This window comes from Petaurus breviceps, unplaced genomic scaffold (genome assembly GCF_028583685.1).
Source record: "Petaurus breviceps papuanus isolate PSGF00001 unplaced genomic scaffold, PetGlider_PUasm1.0 90919, whole genome shotgun sequence".
In the NCBI taxonomy this organism is placed as follows: Eukaryota; Metazoa; Chordata; class Mammalia; order Diprotodontia; family Petauridae; genus Petaurus; species Petaurus breviceps.
This window is the reverse complement of record NW_027187378.1, coordinates 41238288-41251990: the sequence shown is the minus strand read 5'-3', so window position 1 is coordinate 41251990 and position 13703 is coordinate 41238288. Positions and strand designations below refer to the sequence as shown.

Genomic DNA, 13703 nt, shown 5'->3' with positions numbered 1-13703 from the left:
ATAATTATAAAAGCTACTAGCTTCACTTAGGACAATTACAGCTTCAGATGTTTGAACCTGGTAGAGCAAAGAATAATGCTTAAAACTAAACCTTGGACATGGAGTCAGAATTCAATAAATTTAATTTAAAATATATAAGTGTCTACCATGTTGACTGTAAAACTCAGGTATAAACTTTGCCACTTATAAGCTAGACAAGTCATTTACCACTCCAAGACCCAATTTTCTCAACTCTAAAATAAGCATCTATAAAATTAATACTTCTACCTTCTTTATATGATTATCGAGGTCAGATTTAAGGGTCAAATGCGATTTTGTACTAAGCATAAACTGTAAGTCTCTAAATATAAATTGTTATTACAGTATTCAATTATTATAATTATATTTTATATAATTACATTATTATAATAATAAAGTTATTACAGTAGTCAATAAATCATTGTTGAATGCTTTGATGGTTACTCTTGTTCTTAGGCTAATAATTGAACTTCCAACGTTATTTTGGCATATACTGCTAATGTGGCAAATTAAACAGATAATTAAGTAAAATTAGAAGTCAGTATAAGTATAATGTCCTAATTTAGTGGAAAACCTTAACAGGAAGTCAAGAGATAGTTGTCCTTGCTCTGTCACTTGACTAGTAATATGATTTGGGGCAAGTCATATCACTTTTCTGAACTGTATTTTCCTTATCTGTAAAGCCAAAGGATTAGATGCTATAATCTTCCAAAGTGCTTTCAGTTGTTAACATCCTGAAAGTTCTATAATTGGACAGCCCCCTGAACATCAAGGCTGAATTGAATGAGAAAGAGTCATCTAATGTGTCTGTATCATATGCATGAAATTTCTCTTAGGTTTCTATCAACTTTGGACCTTGCTTCAAGTATCCTCCGAGAGATCTCACTTACCGCCCTGTAAGTATTGATTTAAAACGTCAACATTGTTTCATCAGTGTCTTGTGCCCCGTTTTAGTGACCTTCTCCCTGTTTGTTCTCTTTGTTCTTGCAGATGAGTGACATGGGCTGGGGCGCTGTGGTGGAGCACACACTAGCTGATGTCTTATACCATGTGGAAACAGAAGTGGATGGGAGACGGAGCCCCCCATGGGAGCCATAGCCAGGTTTCCCTGGTCTTGTTAGTCATAACTTTTCTGTGGAACAAAACTGGGTGTATTACATACTTTCGTTTTTTTTTTTTTTAAAAACAGTTTCAAAAACCCTCACCTTGAAAGGGACCGTGCAGAGCAGAGCATCTTCTTTCTCAATTTACAAGGTTAGGTTAGCAGTGGAGGGCAGGGACGGGCGACCCCTTGTTCTCTGCTGTTGTCCCTTGTTTATGAGCGAGTGCTCTTCACCAGTGTACCATGCTCTGAAAACTCCTGACTCTTCAAAATCCAGTGAGCTTCCTGTGAAATTGGTGCTGTGCCACATGTCATTAGATCTCAGACTGCTCTTCTAGTCATGTTTCTAACACTGAGGGAGTTGTTTCTTCCAAGCTGCTTTTTTGTTTAAAAACATTTCCATATGGGGATATCGACTCTATCCCATTCTTCAGATTCTACAAGGGGCAGCTGTTTCATTTCCAGGAGCAACTGAATTAGTGGTCCCTTCCGAGGAGCCTTGTGCTCCAACAGCTCCAAAAACTATTCATTTTTTGTGTGTTTTTTTAATTGTAAATAGTTTTCTGATACAGGGATCTCTGAATGCCAAAGTAGCCAGGTGCATGAAACTGTAATGATGAAAGACACTCTTGCTTGTGACTTTTAAGGAAATAACCAGTCTGAAATAAAACTTAAAAATGAGTTTGTTTGGTACTTTGTGTCTGTCTCTTAGACTAGATTTGTGTTGCACAATGCCTTTGGCCTCCTTCCAGCAGGTCATAGAGACTCAAGCAGTCTGGGGTAAGAGAGGTGCCATTTGGAGAGAAATGAGGTGTTTTGACTTAAGTCTTTTGCTATAGCACTAATTTGGCCAACCTGGCTTCATGTAATTCAACAAAAAGATTTCCATTTCATTTATTCAGTATTTGTTAAGAGCCTACCTTGTACAGTATGTTATCCTTGGGGATTGAGATAAAGACATGATACCTGCTTTCAAGGAATATAAAATGGGTAGGAATGATGAAATACACAAATAATTGAAATACAAATTAAAGAATAGCAAATGCAAAGGAGAAATAGAGTGCTGTGCAATTAAATGAGGAAGAGATCGTTGAGAGGTGAGAGAAGGGGGAGGTCCCAGGTAAGCTAAAGAGAGGAGGTGAAATTGAGGAAGACTTTGAAGGACAGATTAAGATTTTAATGGAGAAAGAAAATAGGATATAGTATGAGCAGTGGTGTAGAGGTGGGAAAGTAGATTAGAACTAGATTATGAAAGGCCTTGAAAGTCAGTAGGCAGCAAGGAATCATTAAAATTTTTGATTGGTGAGGTAACATGATTAGACCTATGCACTTGGAAAATAAAACTACCAATGTGGCATAGGCTAGATTAGAGTGGGAAGAACACAGCTATGGAGACTGGAAAGGAAATGATTGTAGTAGTCTCAGACAAGAGTTAGTGAGAGTTTGACTAGGATGGTAGCCGTAGCAGCTATAAGGAAGGGATTGATGGAATGTTACATATGTTACCCTTTATTTCCTTTGCATATGGGCTTTGTTACATTTAGCTGTTGTCCTACACTAAATAGGACACTTCTTTTTTGAGAGTTGATGATTAAATGGCAGTTTGCCATGTACTTAAAAATAAGACTAAACCAGAGGCAAATGTGATTTCTCTTCTCTCCCTTCCCTTCCCCCAAGGTTAAATCAACTTTCCAAATGGCCTCCCTGACACTTTTTTGGAGCAAAATTAAACAGTACATCAGAGAGCCCTTGGGCCTTGACTTTGTGATCATGAATTGACTAACTTGGACGGTATATAGTTCTCATGGGATTGTTCTAAAGGACCTGATAGTAGCCTTCAACTTGGGGCTCCCTAAGGACATAAGGGTAAAGTTTTCCCATTGCATAGCAGTATACCATACCTATTGGTTCATTGTGTATCCATGCCTATCTATAATTAATAGATATTGCATTACACAAATTTAAAGTCGGCGATTATTGTAACATGAGTCACTTTTACTTTGACACTCACAATATATACTGCTTCGGTTCTAGGCTGGTCATAGATAGGAATAAGCCCATTGAGGGGTAAAGTGATAGTGCTGGGGAATGAGAGGGGAGAAGGAGGGATTTGTGCTAGTCTGGTCCTAGATGGCCAGCCCGAACCTGAAGGACTAAGAATTGGGATGATGGTATCTAAAGAAATCCTGAAGTGAATTCTTTTGTAATGTTTTTCAAGCTTGCAAGTTTATATATTGGACTTTCTTGCATCCCAGGCTTCACATGTAGAGAGATCTTGGCTATGTATGTATAGCATTCAAAATGTGTTTGTACTTTGGGAAGAAAGTTATTTGAATGAGGACTGAAAACTCCTGTAGTTTACATTCTCCTAAGGATGACAGTTAATATGTGAGGATCATCAAACAGGTTGTTTTATTCCAAACCAAAATTAAAAGACTTAAAACCATCTCAGATTTCAAGCATAGTTACAGTGCATTTAGGAGACAGCTGAAAGGATCCCATGATCATTGAAATACCACAGTTTTTAGTTATGTTGAAACCAGCAGTCGTATTGCTTGTCTTTTCTCACTTAAGGTTCCTTTGCAGATATTTTTTTAAATGAGCAATCTTTTCTACTCTGAAAGTCAGTGTTGGTTGCATTCCTACCATAATGTACTAGATAAATGTGAGCCATTACATTAACCTCCCCCTGTGATCTTTGGACTCTGGGCAGACAAGTCAAAAGTGACATTTTACCCAAGGCATGGCTATTTGGCTCATGCTCTTTGGAATAATCAGAATAAATAGTAATAAATACCTTGTGTTGTAAAATTTAAAACAATAAATAGCAATATTCCCACTAGCATTTTGAATAAATAAAAGCTTTGTTTACACGTCATACAAACCTTCGATTCTATTAACTATTCCATTTTGTGAAGCAGAGGGAAAAGTATTTGAGAGCAGATTTATTCTCTTTGTTGCTTATAAATCTTTTAACAATAACAAAAAGCCTACCCTAATGGAGAAGTGCCTGAAACTTGGAAAAAGACCTTGTTACACCCACCTAGAAGTCAAGCATTGATTTATTAATATAGAAATTTTAGCTGAAGAATTGGTAGCTCTATATCTTTTAGGCCTAAACAGAATTTTAAATGATAGGCATATGTTGACGCAGATCTGCTCTCCTAAAGTCTTCTGAAGTCATGACTCATAAGGCAGAACACATAAAGTTTACTGGCCTCGAATACCCAAAACAGAAACATGGGGAGATTAACTTTAGAAAGGGGCATTTAGTCCAGTCCCTTCCTATCACAGATGAAGAAATTTAGGTCCAGTTTGCCCAAGATCACAGAATAATTAAGTGATGGAGCTAGGACTTTGAAAGCAGGTCTTCTGGGTACAAGTCCAGTATTCTTGCCATTACAACAGGAATCTTTCCCTTTTTAACTTTAAGCCACTGAGAAACAGGTATGTTGATAGTTTTGGTCAATCTTCTCTCTTTTTCTTTCTTTCCTTAGCATTCTTATTTCTCTTCCTATTTGACACTCTTCCCTTTTAAGTAAATAAAATAGGCAGTTGTGAACTATATTCTTTGGTGTTCGTTGTTCATCTCTCACTTGAAACATTTTACACCTGATTCAGGCTTATAATTTAGTTTTCAAAAAAAATACATTGTTTAGTCTACCTACCCTCCCATCCCGTGGATCTGGCTAGCTGAAGAGGTCATCTAGTCCAAGACACATTTAAACAGAGGAGAAAACTTAGGCCTACAGCCATTCAATAACTTAGCCAAGGTTACTTATGTAAGTGAATAGCAGATCTGAGATTAAAACCCAAGGCCTCCTAACTCTAACTACCTAAAAGGTAGTCTCTTTTCTCACTTTTTCTCCTTACTTCAGTCTTGCCCAAAGGGCCTGAAGTATTTTTAAATGTTTTCAGCAGTTGAGGACTTAGAAGGCCTTGGACTAGCCTCATCCCTGCCTAATCTATTCCAGCACCATGCTGATAGTGAACTTGGAGCAAAGAAGGCTCTTCATGCTATTTGTTGTCTAGGCAAGTTTTGCCCTTATTTTTGCTATACTATAAGCAATTCCCTCCCCTCACCCCTCACCCACCCAATCCCCTTTCACCCCTACTGGTATTCACTGGTCTAGAAATAAGATTTTACACAGACTCAGAGGCTAGGTTTTTGCTAATCGGTGGACAGGCAACAATGCTCTTAAGGGAGCCTTAGGAGCTGTCTGAAGGTCTTCAAAAACTGACAGCAGAAGTGGAACTGGAGACCAGGTGCTTTCGAAGGTGGTTGGCAAAGTCCACCTGTGTCTGGGACATAACTTGGTTGATGATGGCCTTTGGTAGCCAGCCCTGGATCATGAGAGAAATAGAAAGTGTCCTTCGAGTCAAATGATCTTAACAAGGAGAGCCCCATGGCCTACAGAGCATAAGCTCCATATAAGTGTGTGGCATGTTGGAATTCCAGACACCCATCCTTCAATACAGAGGTATGTGAATACCACCCAGGAAATCAGGGCAGTTTGTAATGCTGCTTCTACATACCTCATGGCTGCTCTTCTCCCCACTAACCACTAACCAAGAAGCTGAAGTGGAAAAGTTTGTAAGGAGGTGGCTAAAAGGAAAAGGAACCAACCTAAAACTATAGCCGCCTAAGAAGGGGAGAGCGGAAGTGAACAAGCATTTACTGAGTGCCTACTGTGTCCCAAACGCTTCACAAATATCTGATCCTCACAACCTGGAAATAGGACTATTATTCTCCCTATTTTATGGTTGCAGAAACTGAGCTAGACAAAGGTGAAGTGATCCAGGTAGGGTCACACATTACTCACTCACCTTGAGGTCAATGCTGAGCAGCCAGGTCAGCTTAGTCTTAGAGGGGTTTCCAGTCACAGGACGGAGAACCATGCAGGTGGGACCATGCTCAGCTCTGAGGGGTGAGCATAATCAGAGTCACGAGGTAAGAACTCACAGTTCTAGTCTCTTAAATAGCACTCAGTACCATTGGGATAACAGGTCATTGGAACCCTAATAACAATAGCTAGTGTGTCTGTGTCTGTGTGTGTGTGTGTGTATACACACATATATAGTGCTTACATATATGTTATATTTATATATACATACGTATATCTCGTGCTTACTATGTGCCAGGCTTACTGTGTTAAGCACTTTACAAATATCTCATTTGATCCTCACAATTCTGGGAAGAGGCTGCTCTTATTATGCCCACTTTGTTGCTATTATTCAGTCATTTCAGCCACATCCAACTCTTCATGACCCCATTTAGGGCTTTCTTGGCAAGTATACTGATGTGGTTTGCCATTTCTTTCTCTGACTTATTTTACAGATGAGGAAACTGAGGCAAATAGGGTGAAGTGACTTGCCCAAAGTCACACAGCTAGTGTCTGAGGAGGGATTTGAACTCAGGTCTTCCTGATTCCAAGCCAGGATCTCTATCCACTGTGGTTTCCCAGAAGTTGTTTTGACAGTTTATGAAGGTTACACTCCACCACCTCCCAGTTCTTTGTTTTTCTTAGGGTGGTCCTCACTTAACATAAATAGGCAAATGAGGTTATTATACTTCCAAAGAGGGTCAAACAAGTTTTGACTACAGTATGGGACAACTATAAAAGCACTGGATTTGGGGTCAGAGGATCTGGGTTTGAATTCTGACTCTGGGATTTACTATACCTGTGTCAACTTGGGCAAATCATTTAACACCTCTGGTTCTCAGTTTCATCAGGTGTCAAATGAAGGGCTTGTACTAAATTTCCCATAAGGGCTTTTCCAGCTCTAAATCTATGAATCTCTAGGCCTTGTCCTCCTCTCTTTCTGCCTTGGTTCCCCTTTTTGGAAAACAGTGGAAAGAATCTTTGTGGGATTTGTTGTTGTTGTTGGCAAAAGAGATATTGGAGGGGCGGCCAGGTAGCACAGTGAGTAAGAGTACCAGCCCCAGAGTCGAGATGACCTGGGATAGAATCCAGGCTCAGACACTCAGCACCACACCCAGATATAACTGGCCGTGTAACCTTGAGCAAGTTACTTAACCCCAATTGCTTTAAAAAAAAAAAAAAGAGAGAGAGATTGGAAGGGAAGGGAACTAACATGGCATGAGAACTTCTTAGCAATATTTACTAAACAGCTATTGCATGTTTGCAGGCCAAGCTATGTCTAAGAATATTAATAGAAGAAATGACTCTTGGGCAGAGGTCTTAGAAGCTGATGAGCTAGTGAGGTGGGGTCTTTAAGTCTGATGGCAGTTACCTGATGACACCCTTCTGCTCAGGCATATCCCCAAAGTGGGTAGCCATGCCGGCCAGCACACAAGTGGAACCTCGGCGTTTGGCACATCGCACACTCACAAAATCTCGAGGCCCTACAATGTTGCCTGGTGTCTCGGCAGCAATCTCGTGGGTGATAATTGTGTCCTTCCCAATCTTCTGCAGAACCTTCTCAGGCACAAAAGAAAATAAATCACTAATAAGAAGGAAGGGAGGAAGGGCTCATCGGCTCAAACTTCAGAGAGGACTGTTGCAGATCTCTGCATTACCTCCCCCAAACTTTGCTTCCTACAGTGTATAGAGCCCAGTGCTGAAAGATAGAGTCCCAGCCCTGAGGAGCTGACTGTCTATTAGGAGAAGATGATACTTACACAAATAACTTGAGTACTTCAAGTATCCATTAATGTTGTCTCAGCTAATAAAGATTATAAACTTTCTATGCCTCATTATTTGATCTTCAAGAATTGCTATGAAATTCACCTTGAATATTCACTTGAATATTAACCTTGGTGGTGAACCACTCTATACTTAATTAGGTTAGTGCTCAAACCACAGACACACCTTTCTTCTCCTGGCCCATACCCAAAGACCTCCTTGGTAGTACCTACCCCAGGTCCTACTGATACGTAGCCTCCAAGTAGCCAAGGTTACTTTCTTTTTTTGTTTGTTTGTTATTTTTATTTTTATTTGTCAAGGTTACTTTTATCCAAAATGTGGTATTGGAGGTTTTAATGAAGGACACAAAATGATCATGCAAAATACCACATTATACCACAAAATACCACACCTCAGAAAAATCCAAAAAGGGAACTGTGAGTTAAAGGGAAAGGTTCTTAGGCATGAGAGATTAGGGAAGGAGTTAGCATCTTTATTGGATTTTAAAGGATAGATAGGAAGACCACTCACCTTAATCTCCTTGACATTAGGGTTCCAGTCACCCATGTCTTCCATTCGTTCCACTAATTCCTCATAAACCCGATCCATGGGCTGGTCCACCACCACCTCCAGCCGAAACACCTTGCCCACATCGGGGACAACCTTACTCAGCACTATGTCCCCATTTGACTGTTGGAGAAAGACAGGAGAGATGAAGTAACATTTGGGAAGAAACATCTTCCACTCATGGGGTCATAGCAATCCCATCCAAGCAGCATGGAGAAAGGCGATAGACAGGAACAAGAGGATCAAAAAATCAAAGAATTGGAAAAGGCTTCTGAAGGTCCTCCAGACCAAAAATCCTCATCTAAACAGGAGATAAGTTGTCATCCACTTGAAGAACTTTACAAAGCAGTCATTCCAGTTCTGGACAATTTCAATCGTCAGTTTTCCTTACATTGAGCCAAGATAGGAAGATGAAGATGAAGAAAGCAGTGACAGAGTATCCTAAAAGTCTTACTCTATTCTGCCTTGATTGGACCACACTGAGGATACTGTATTCAGTTCTAGACAGCACATTCCACTTTCAGTTGACATTTCTATTATGCCAGAATGGCTTTGCAAATTTTGATCAAGTTTTTGACTTCATCAATTACTTTTCCAAACTCTCTAGTTAATTAGAAAATGATAATTATTGATATTGAAAAGTAATATAAGTACCTAATATGGTGCAGGGCCTGGAGATCATGCCCCATGATCAGCTGAAGTTCAACCTGTTCAATCAAAGACTTAGGGTAGTCCTGTGAGGTGGGGGCTATCAGTGTTATTTCCTATTTGGCTGCTGAGAAAATGGAGGCTTATGGTATTAACTGACTTGCTCATAACCCATTCATTCAGCTAGGAAGCAGTAGAGATGGGATCCAAACCCACATCTCTCCCAACTCCAAGCTTAGCACTTTTGCCACTACCCCATATTGACCCTATGAGATTTTAATCTTAGCTCAGGACTTCTGAGCTGTGTAACTGGGCTTAGTCACTGAACCACAGAGTCTTCATTTGGAAAATGGAAATATCATATGCACATCCAGATTGGTATAACAACAGGACTTTGTAAACCTTCAAGTGCTCTATGGATATGTTCTATCATTATCCTCTTATCTCCAAATAATGCTTCCACTGATGATCAAAAAGTTGAGTAGTTTTTAGGGTTATGGGGAGTAGGAATAGCCTTTGGGCCCAGAGAGGGCAATCTTAGCAAATCTTAACCAGATTTACAGGGCCTGGAACTCTGAGTACTATTTCTGGCTCTACTCATCAAGGAAAAAACCAAATGTTCCCCATTAATAGAACTGGCAGGAGTACATAAGCAGCATGATGTTACAGGAAACACACACACACACAATTTGTGATTAGAAGACCTGGGTTCTAGTTCTCACTCGGTAATTTACTGTATGATCTCAGGCAAAGCTGTTTTTACCTCTCTGGACCTCAGTTTTCTCATCTGTAAACTGAGGATTTATTCATTCAAAAAGCAAACATTTATCAAGCCATGTGCAAGACACTGTGTTAGGTACTGGAGATACAATGCCCCCTCACTCCCCCCAACACAAAAGTCCCCACTCTGCCACTAACTAGCTATATAACTTGTCCTCTCTAGGTCTCAGTTTCCTTATCTGTCAAATGACATTAGATCAGGAATTCTTAATATTTTTTGTGTCACGGACTCCTCAGAATGCTTTTTTAAAATCCATAATTGAAGAAAATGATAAATTTCAGTTAGAATATGCTGAAAATATATCATTTTTTCCCCATTCAAGTTTATGGACCCCCTGAAATCTATCTCCCCTAAAGGTATCTTAAAAAGGGATCCAGAGACCCCAGCTTAAGAAGCTCTGGCCTAAATGATCTATAAGGTCTCTTCCAGCTCTAAATCCTGAGGCCCACTATGAAACCTGGGTTCCAAATCTCAGGTCTACCATTGGGACTTTCCAGTCACTTCCCTGAAAGTGACTTAGTCTAAACACTCATTTTATAGATGAAAAAACTGAGGCCCAGGGAAGTCAAGTTATTAATCACATGTCACACAACTAGTAAGCATCAGAGCTGGGATTCTAACCCAGGTTGTCTGAATCTAAATTCAGTGTTCTTTCCTCACCAAGCTGCCTCTGCACATCTAAGGATTACAGAGGCACAAGTTCCTTGAAATCAGGAATTGACTTTTTGCCTTTTTTTGTATCTCTAGGTTTTATCAGGATGCCTGATCCTTAGTAGGTGCTTAACTGACTGACTGAAATGGATGATACAATTAGTCAAGTGCTCTAGGAGCTGAGAGGAGGAAGTTATCTTTAATCAAGGAAGAGGAGGGTGGGGTTTCAACCAGGCTTTGAAAATTGACAATAGGGAAAAAAGACCAAAGACTTTCCCTGTACACTCTTACCCGTTCAGTCTCACTCTTCCAACCATCCTGATTGCCAAGGATGCCAAGGGCTTTCTGCATGGCCTCCTCCCCCTGACGAAGATAGGCCATGTCCTGGTCATTGTAGAGGCTTTCTTCCAGTCGAGAGCCTGGGGATTATAGGCAAAGTGGCCCCAGTGATCTCCCCCAGGTCCCTGTTTCCAATTCCCTTTAGCTTGAATTGTTTGGTTCTCTGAAGCTTCAGCCTCCTCCAAAGAGTTAGATTCCAACATGCAAGTAGGGATAGACAGGCAGCAACAAAATGTGGAGGATGCTGGGGCAAGGGGAGGGTTGATTAGTTCTAGGGAACCAGCCTGTCATCTTCCCTGGTCAGAAATCCCCCAAGCACAGCGAAGGGGTGGAGCGCTAAGTCTTGGGGGTCTGCAGCCCCAGCACTTACTGAGCAAGGAACTCCTGCGGCGGACCTGGTTGATCCATGCACTGGGTGTTGGGCCTCCTAGCGCCCTCTTGCTCAGTTCCTGGCCAATGGCCATGATGGTCTGTTGCCTTAGACCTTCAGAGAAGTTGAGAGATGAACACAGTCTGAGACAGAGCTCAGACATAGACCTAAGCTGATATTTACATAGGACTTTAAAGGTTTACAAAGTACTTTGTTTCATTATCCCTTTCCCCTCAGAACAACTCTCTTAGGTAAGTGTTATCCCCATTTGACAGATAGGAGACTGAGGTTCAGAGAGTTTAAGTGATTTGTTTAGGATCACACAGCTGGATTCATTCTTTGGTCTTCCTGACTCCTGCTCCAGTCTTCTCTCTTTTCCTGATTCAATCCTTTTATTTTATGAGTGGGCAATAGGCCTAGGGAGGTGAGGTGACCTGCAGAAGGACACATCTTCAGGCTTCCACATGGTCTCCATTGGTATCTCCACTATACCCTGCCAACTAAGGAAGAACCAGTACGGACTACAATCTTTTTTTTTTTTATTAAGATAATTGGAGTTAAGTGACTTGCCCAGGGTCATATAGCTAGTAAATGTCTGAGGCCAAATTTGAAATAGACTGTAACCTTGAGTAGCTCAGCACTTGGCAGCAGAAAGCTGAACCAGATGTTTTTTAGAGATTCCCCTTTCAATCCTCAGATCTCTCTGGGCATGAAGTCCAATGGTTGACATCAAGGGTCAAGTGAAAACCAAGACAAATCTAAGCAACAAGGGCATTGAAAGCCAAGAACTTCCCTCCACCTCTTCGGGGACAGAGTTTGGATAATGAAATCAATGGGAGATAGACTCTTTGGATCTTGAGATCCCTTCCAGCCAGAGCAGCTATATTTGAGTGACTCAGAAACTACACAAACTGCCTGTGGCCAGTTATCCACAAGATCTCCCCCTTGACCGCCTGTCCAAGCACCTCTGTGATTCCTGCTGTCTCACCTCCCATCTTCATCCCTGTCTCCCCATCTCCCTGAGATTACAAGCAATCAGAGTAGCCTTGGTATCTTTGTAAAGTTGTTATTTAACAGTCATCCACAACACCCTTGGAGATCAGAGACCCAATCACTCCTGGGAGCCAGAACCTGCATTCAGAGACCCTGGCCGCAATCCTGAGACACTCAGGGACAAGCAGGGATAGAGGCTGTAGATTCTGTTAAAATGACCAGGCAGTCCTTGCTGCTTGTGCCTTTAGAGAGGGGTAAGAGAACATATGGGCAGAGAGAGGGGAAAACTGTCAAAAATGAATCTTTCTTCAGCTTGTCTCTCCTTAGTTTAAAACACACACACACACATACACACACCCCAAACCCTGACATTGAAAGTTTGCAAAATGCTATGTCATTAGCACTTCACAGCAACTCTGAAGTGGTCGACATGCCTCATTATTCCTGTTTAGCAGATGAGGAAAGAGAGATAGAAGGATTTGCCTTCGGTTATACAGCTAGTAAATGCCCAGTGTGATACCTGAACTCACATCCAGCCTTCTTTCCTGCTTCCCCAAATTAATTTGCTTTCTGGAAATACCTTTCTCCTACCTCTCCCTGACATGTCACCCCTGGAAAGGTTGAGCTAGAAGTGGGGAGATAAAAGTAAAACCCTATTGATGGAACTACCAAAATCTGCTAGGTGACCAATTTGGGTATAGCCAAGGGCATCATATGGGTCCATTCATGGCTCCCATATTACTTCCCATGTGGGTCAAGTCTGAGCCAGAGTGAGGCCAGCTGCTTCTGGCACTGGGAAGAGTGCATGGAACCAAAGGGGAGCAATTAAAGCTCCCATTCCTACTCCCCATTACTGGCATCAATTTTTTTCTAGCTACTGCTCTCCCACTTCAACTTCTTCTCCCTCATTCCCTTCCTCTTTTTCTCTTCCTCCTTTGCCTACACTTTAGAACTGACAGTTTGCTTCCTCCTTCTAATCATCCTTGACCACCCCCCAGAAACATTCACATACATGGGAAACTCCCTTCCTCCCTTTATAAAGAAGGAAAGGGGAGCTTGGTGAAACAAAGTGAATTTGCCAAGATGGTTGGTGTCACAGTCCCGGGTTACTGACTCTCTCAATCAAATGCACTTGTGTCTAAGGACCCCAGGTCCCTCCTCAGAAAGATCCCAGCCCCAGCCCAGAGCCCTTACCCTTCATATTTCGCAGATGTCTGTAGGAGCTTCCAGCGCACACTTTAAAAGTAGCCAGAAGCATGATTCCCTGGGGCAGCCACAGTTTTCTGGGCCTGTCAAGGTTTGGCCTCCCTGACTGGCAGCTGCTCTTTGGGGCCCCTGGGTTCTCCTTCTTAAATGCCCACAGCTGAAGGTTGCAGCACCATCAGGAGGAGATAAAGGGACCATCATTCACAGAGGGAAGGAAGGGGTCAAGGATAGAGAGGCATTGCTTCACTGAGATGCTTAGGCAGGGAGGGTGGAGAGGAAGGGGAGGGGCAACTCCTACAGCTGCAGCTGCAGCTTGTGGCTGTGGCCAGGGAAGTGGAAACAAAGGGGACAGGAACCAGGAGAAGCAACTAAGATCAAGTC

General features: G+C 41.7%; 2 protein-coding genes across 2 annotated transcripts in view; one reads left to right on the top strand and one right to left on the bottom strand.

Moving 5' to 3' along the window:
- Positions 1–1801, top strand: part of ASH2L (ASH2 like, histone lysine methyltransferase complex subunit) — a 23648-nt gene extending 21847 nt beyond the window's left edge. The window contains exons 15-16 of the mRNA XM_069075916.1: positions 855–914; positions 1009–1801. Coding sequence (XP_068932017.1) covers positions 855–914; positions 1009–1116 — 168 coding nt within the window. The 3' untranslated portion in view covers positions 1117–1801. The remainder of the gene's footprint in view (positions 1–854; positions 915–1008) is intronic.
- STAR (steroidogenic acute regulatory protein) lies at positions 1638–13703 on the bottom strand. The gene is made up of 7 exons (XM_069075917.1): positions 13311–13703; positions 11124–11237; positions 10706–10833; positions 8299–8457; positions 7376–7560; positions 5948–6041; positions 1638–5464 (listed from the first exon to the last, which is right to left on the bottom strand). Exons 1-7 carry the CDS (start codon positions 13372–13374, stop codon positions 5351–5353), a joined length of 858 nt encoding a protein of 285 aa, XP_068932018.1. The 5' UTR covers positions 13375–13703; the 3' UTR covers positions 1638–5350.

Excerpts from the sequence above, each read along its gene's own strand:
- STAR (XM_069075917.1), bottom strand. The coding sequence starts at position 13,374 with ATGCTTCTGGCTACTTTTAAAGTGTGCGCTGGAAGCTCCTACAGACAT. Across the intron at positions 7,561-8,298 it reads CTAATGTCAAGGAGATTAAG|GTTCTGCAGAAGATTGGGAA; the intron begins GTGAGTGGTCTT and ends GTGCCTGAGAAG. Across the intron at positions 6,042-7,375 it reads GAGCAGAAGGGTGTCATCAG|AGCTGAGCATGGTCCCACCT; the intron begins GTAACTGCCATC and ends CTCACCCCTCAG.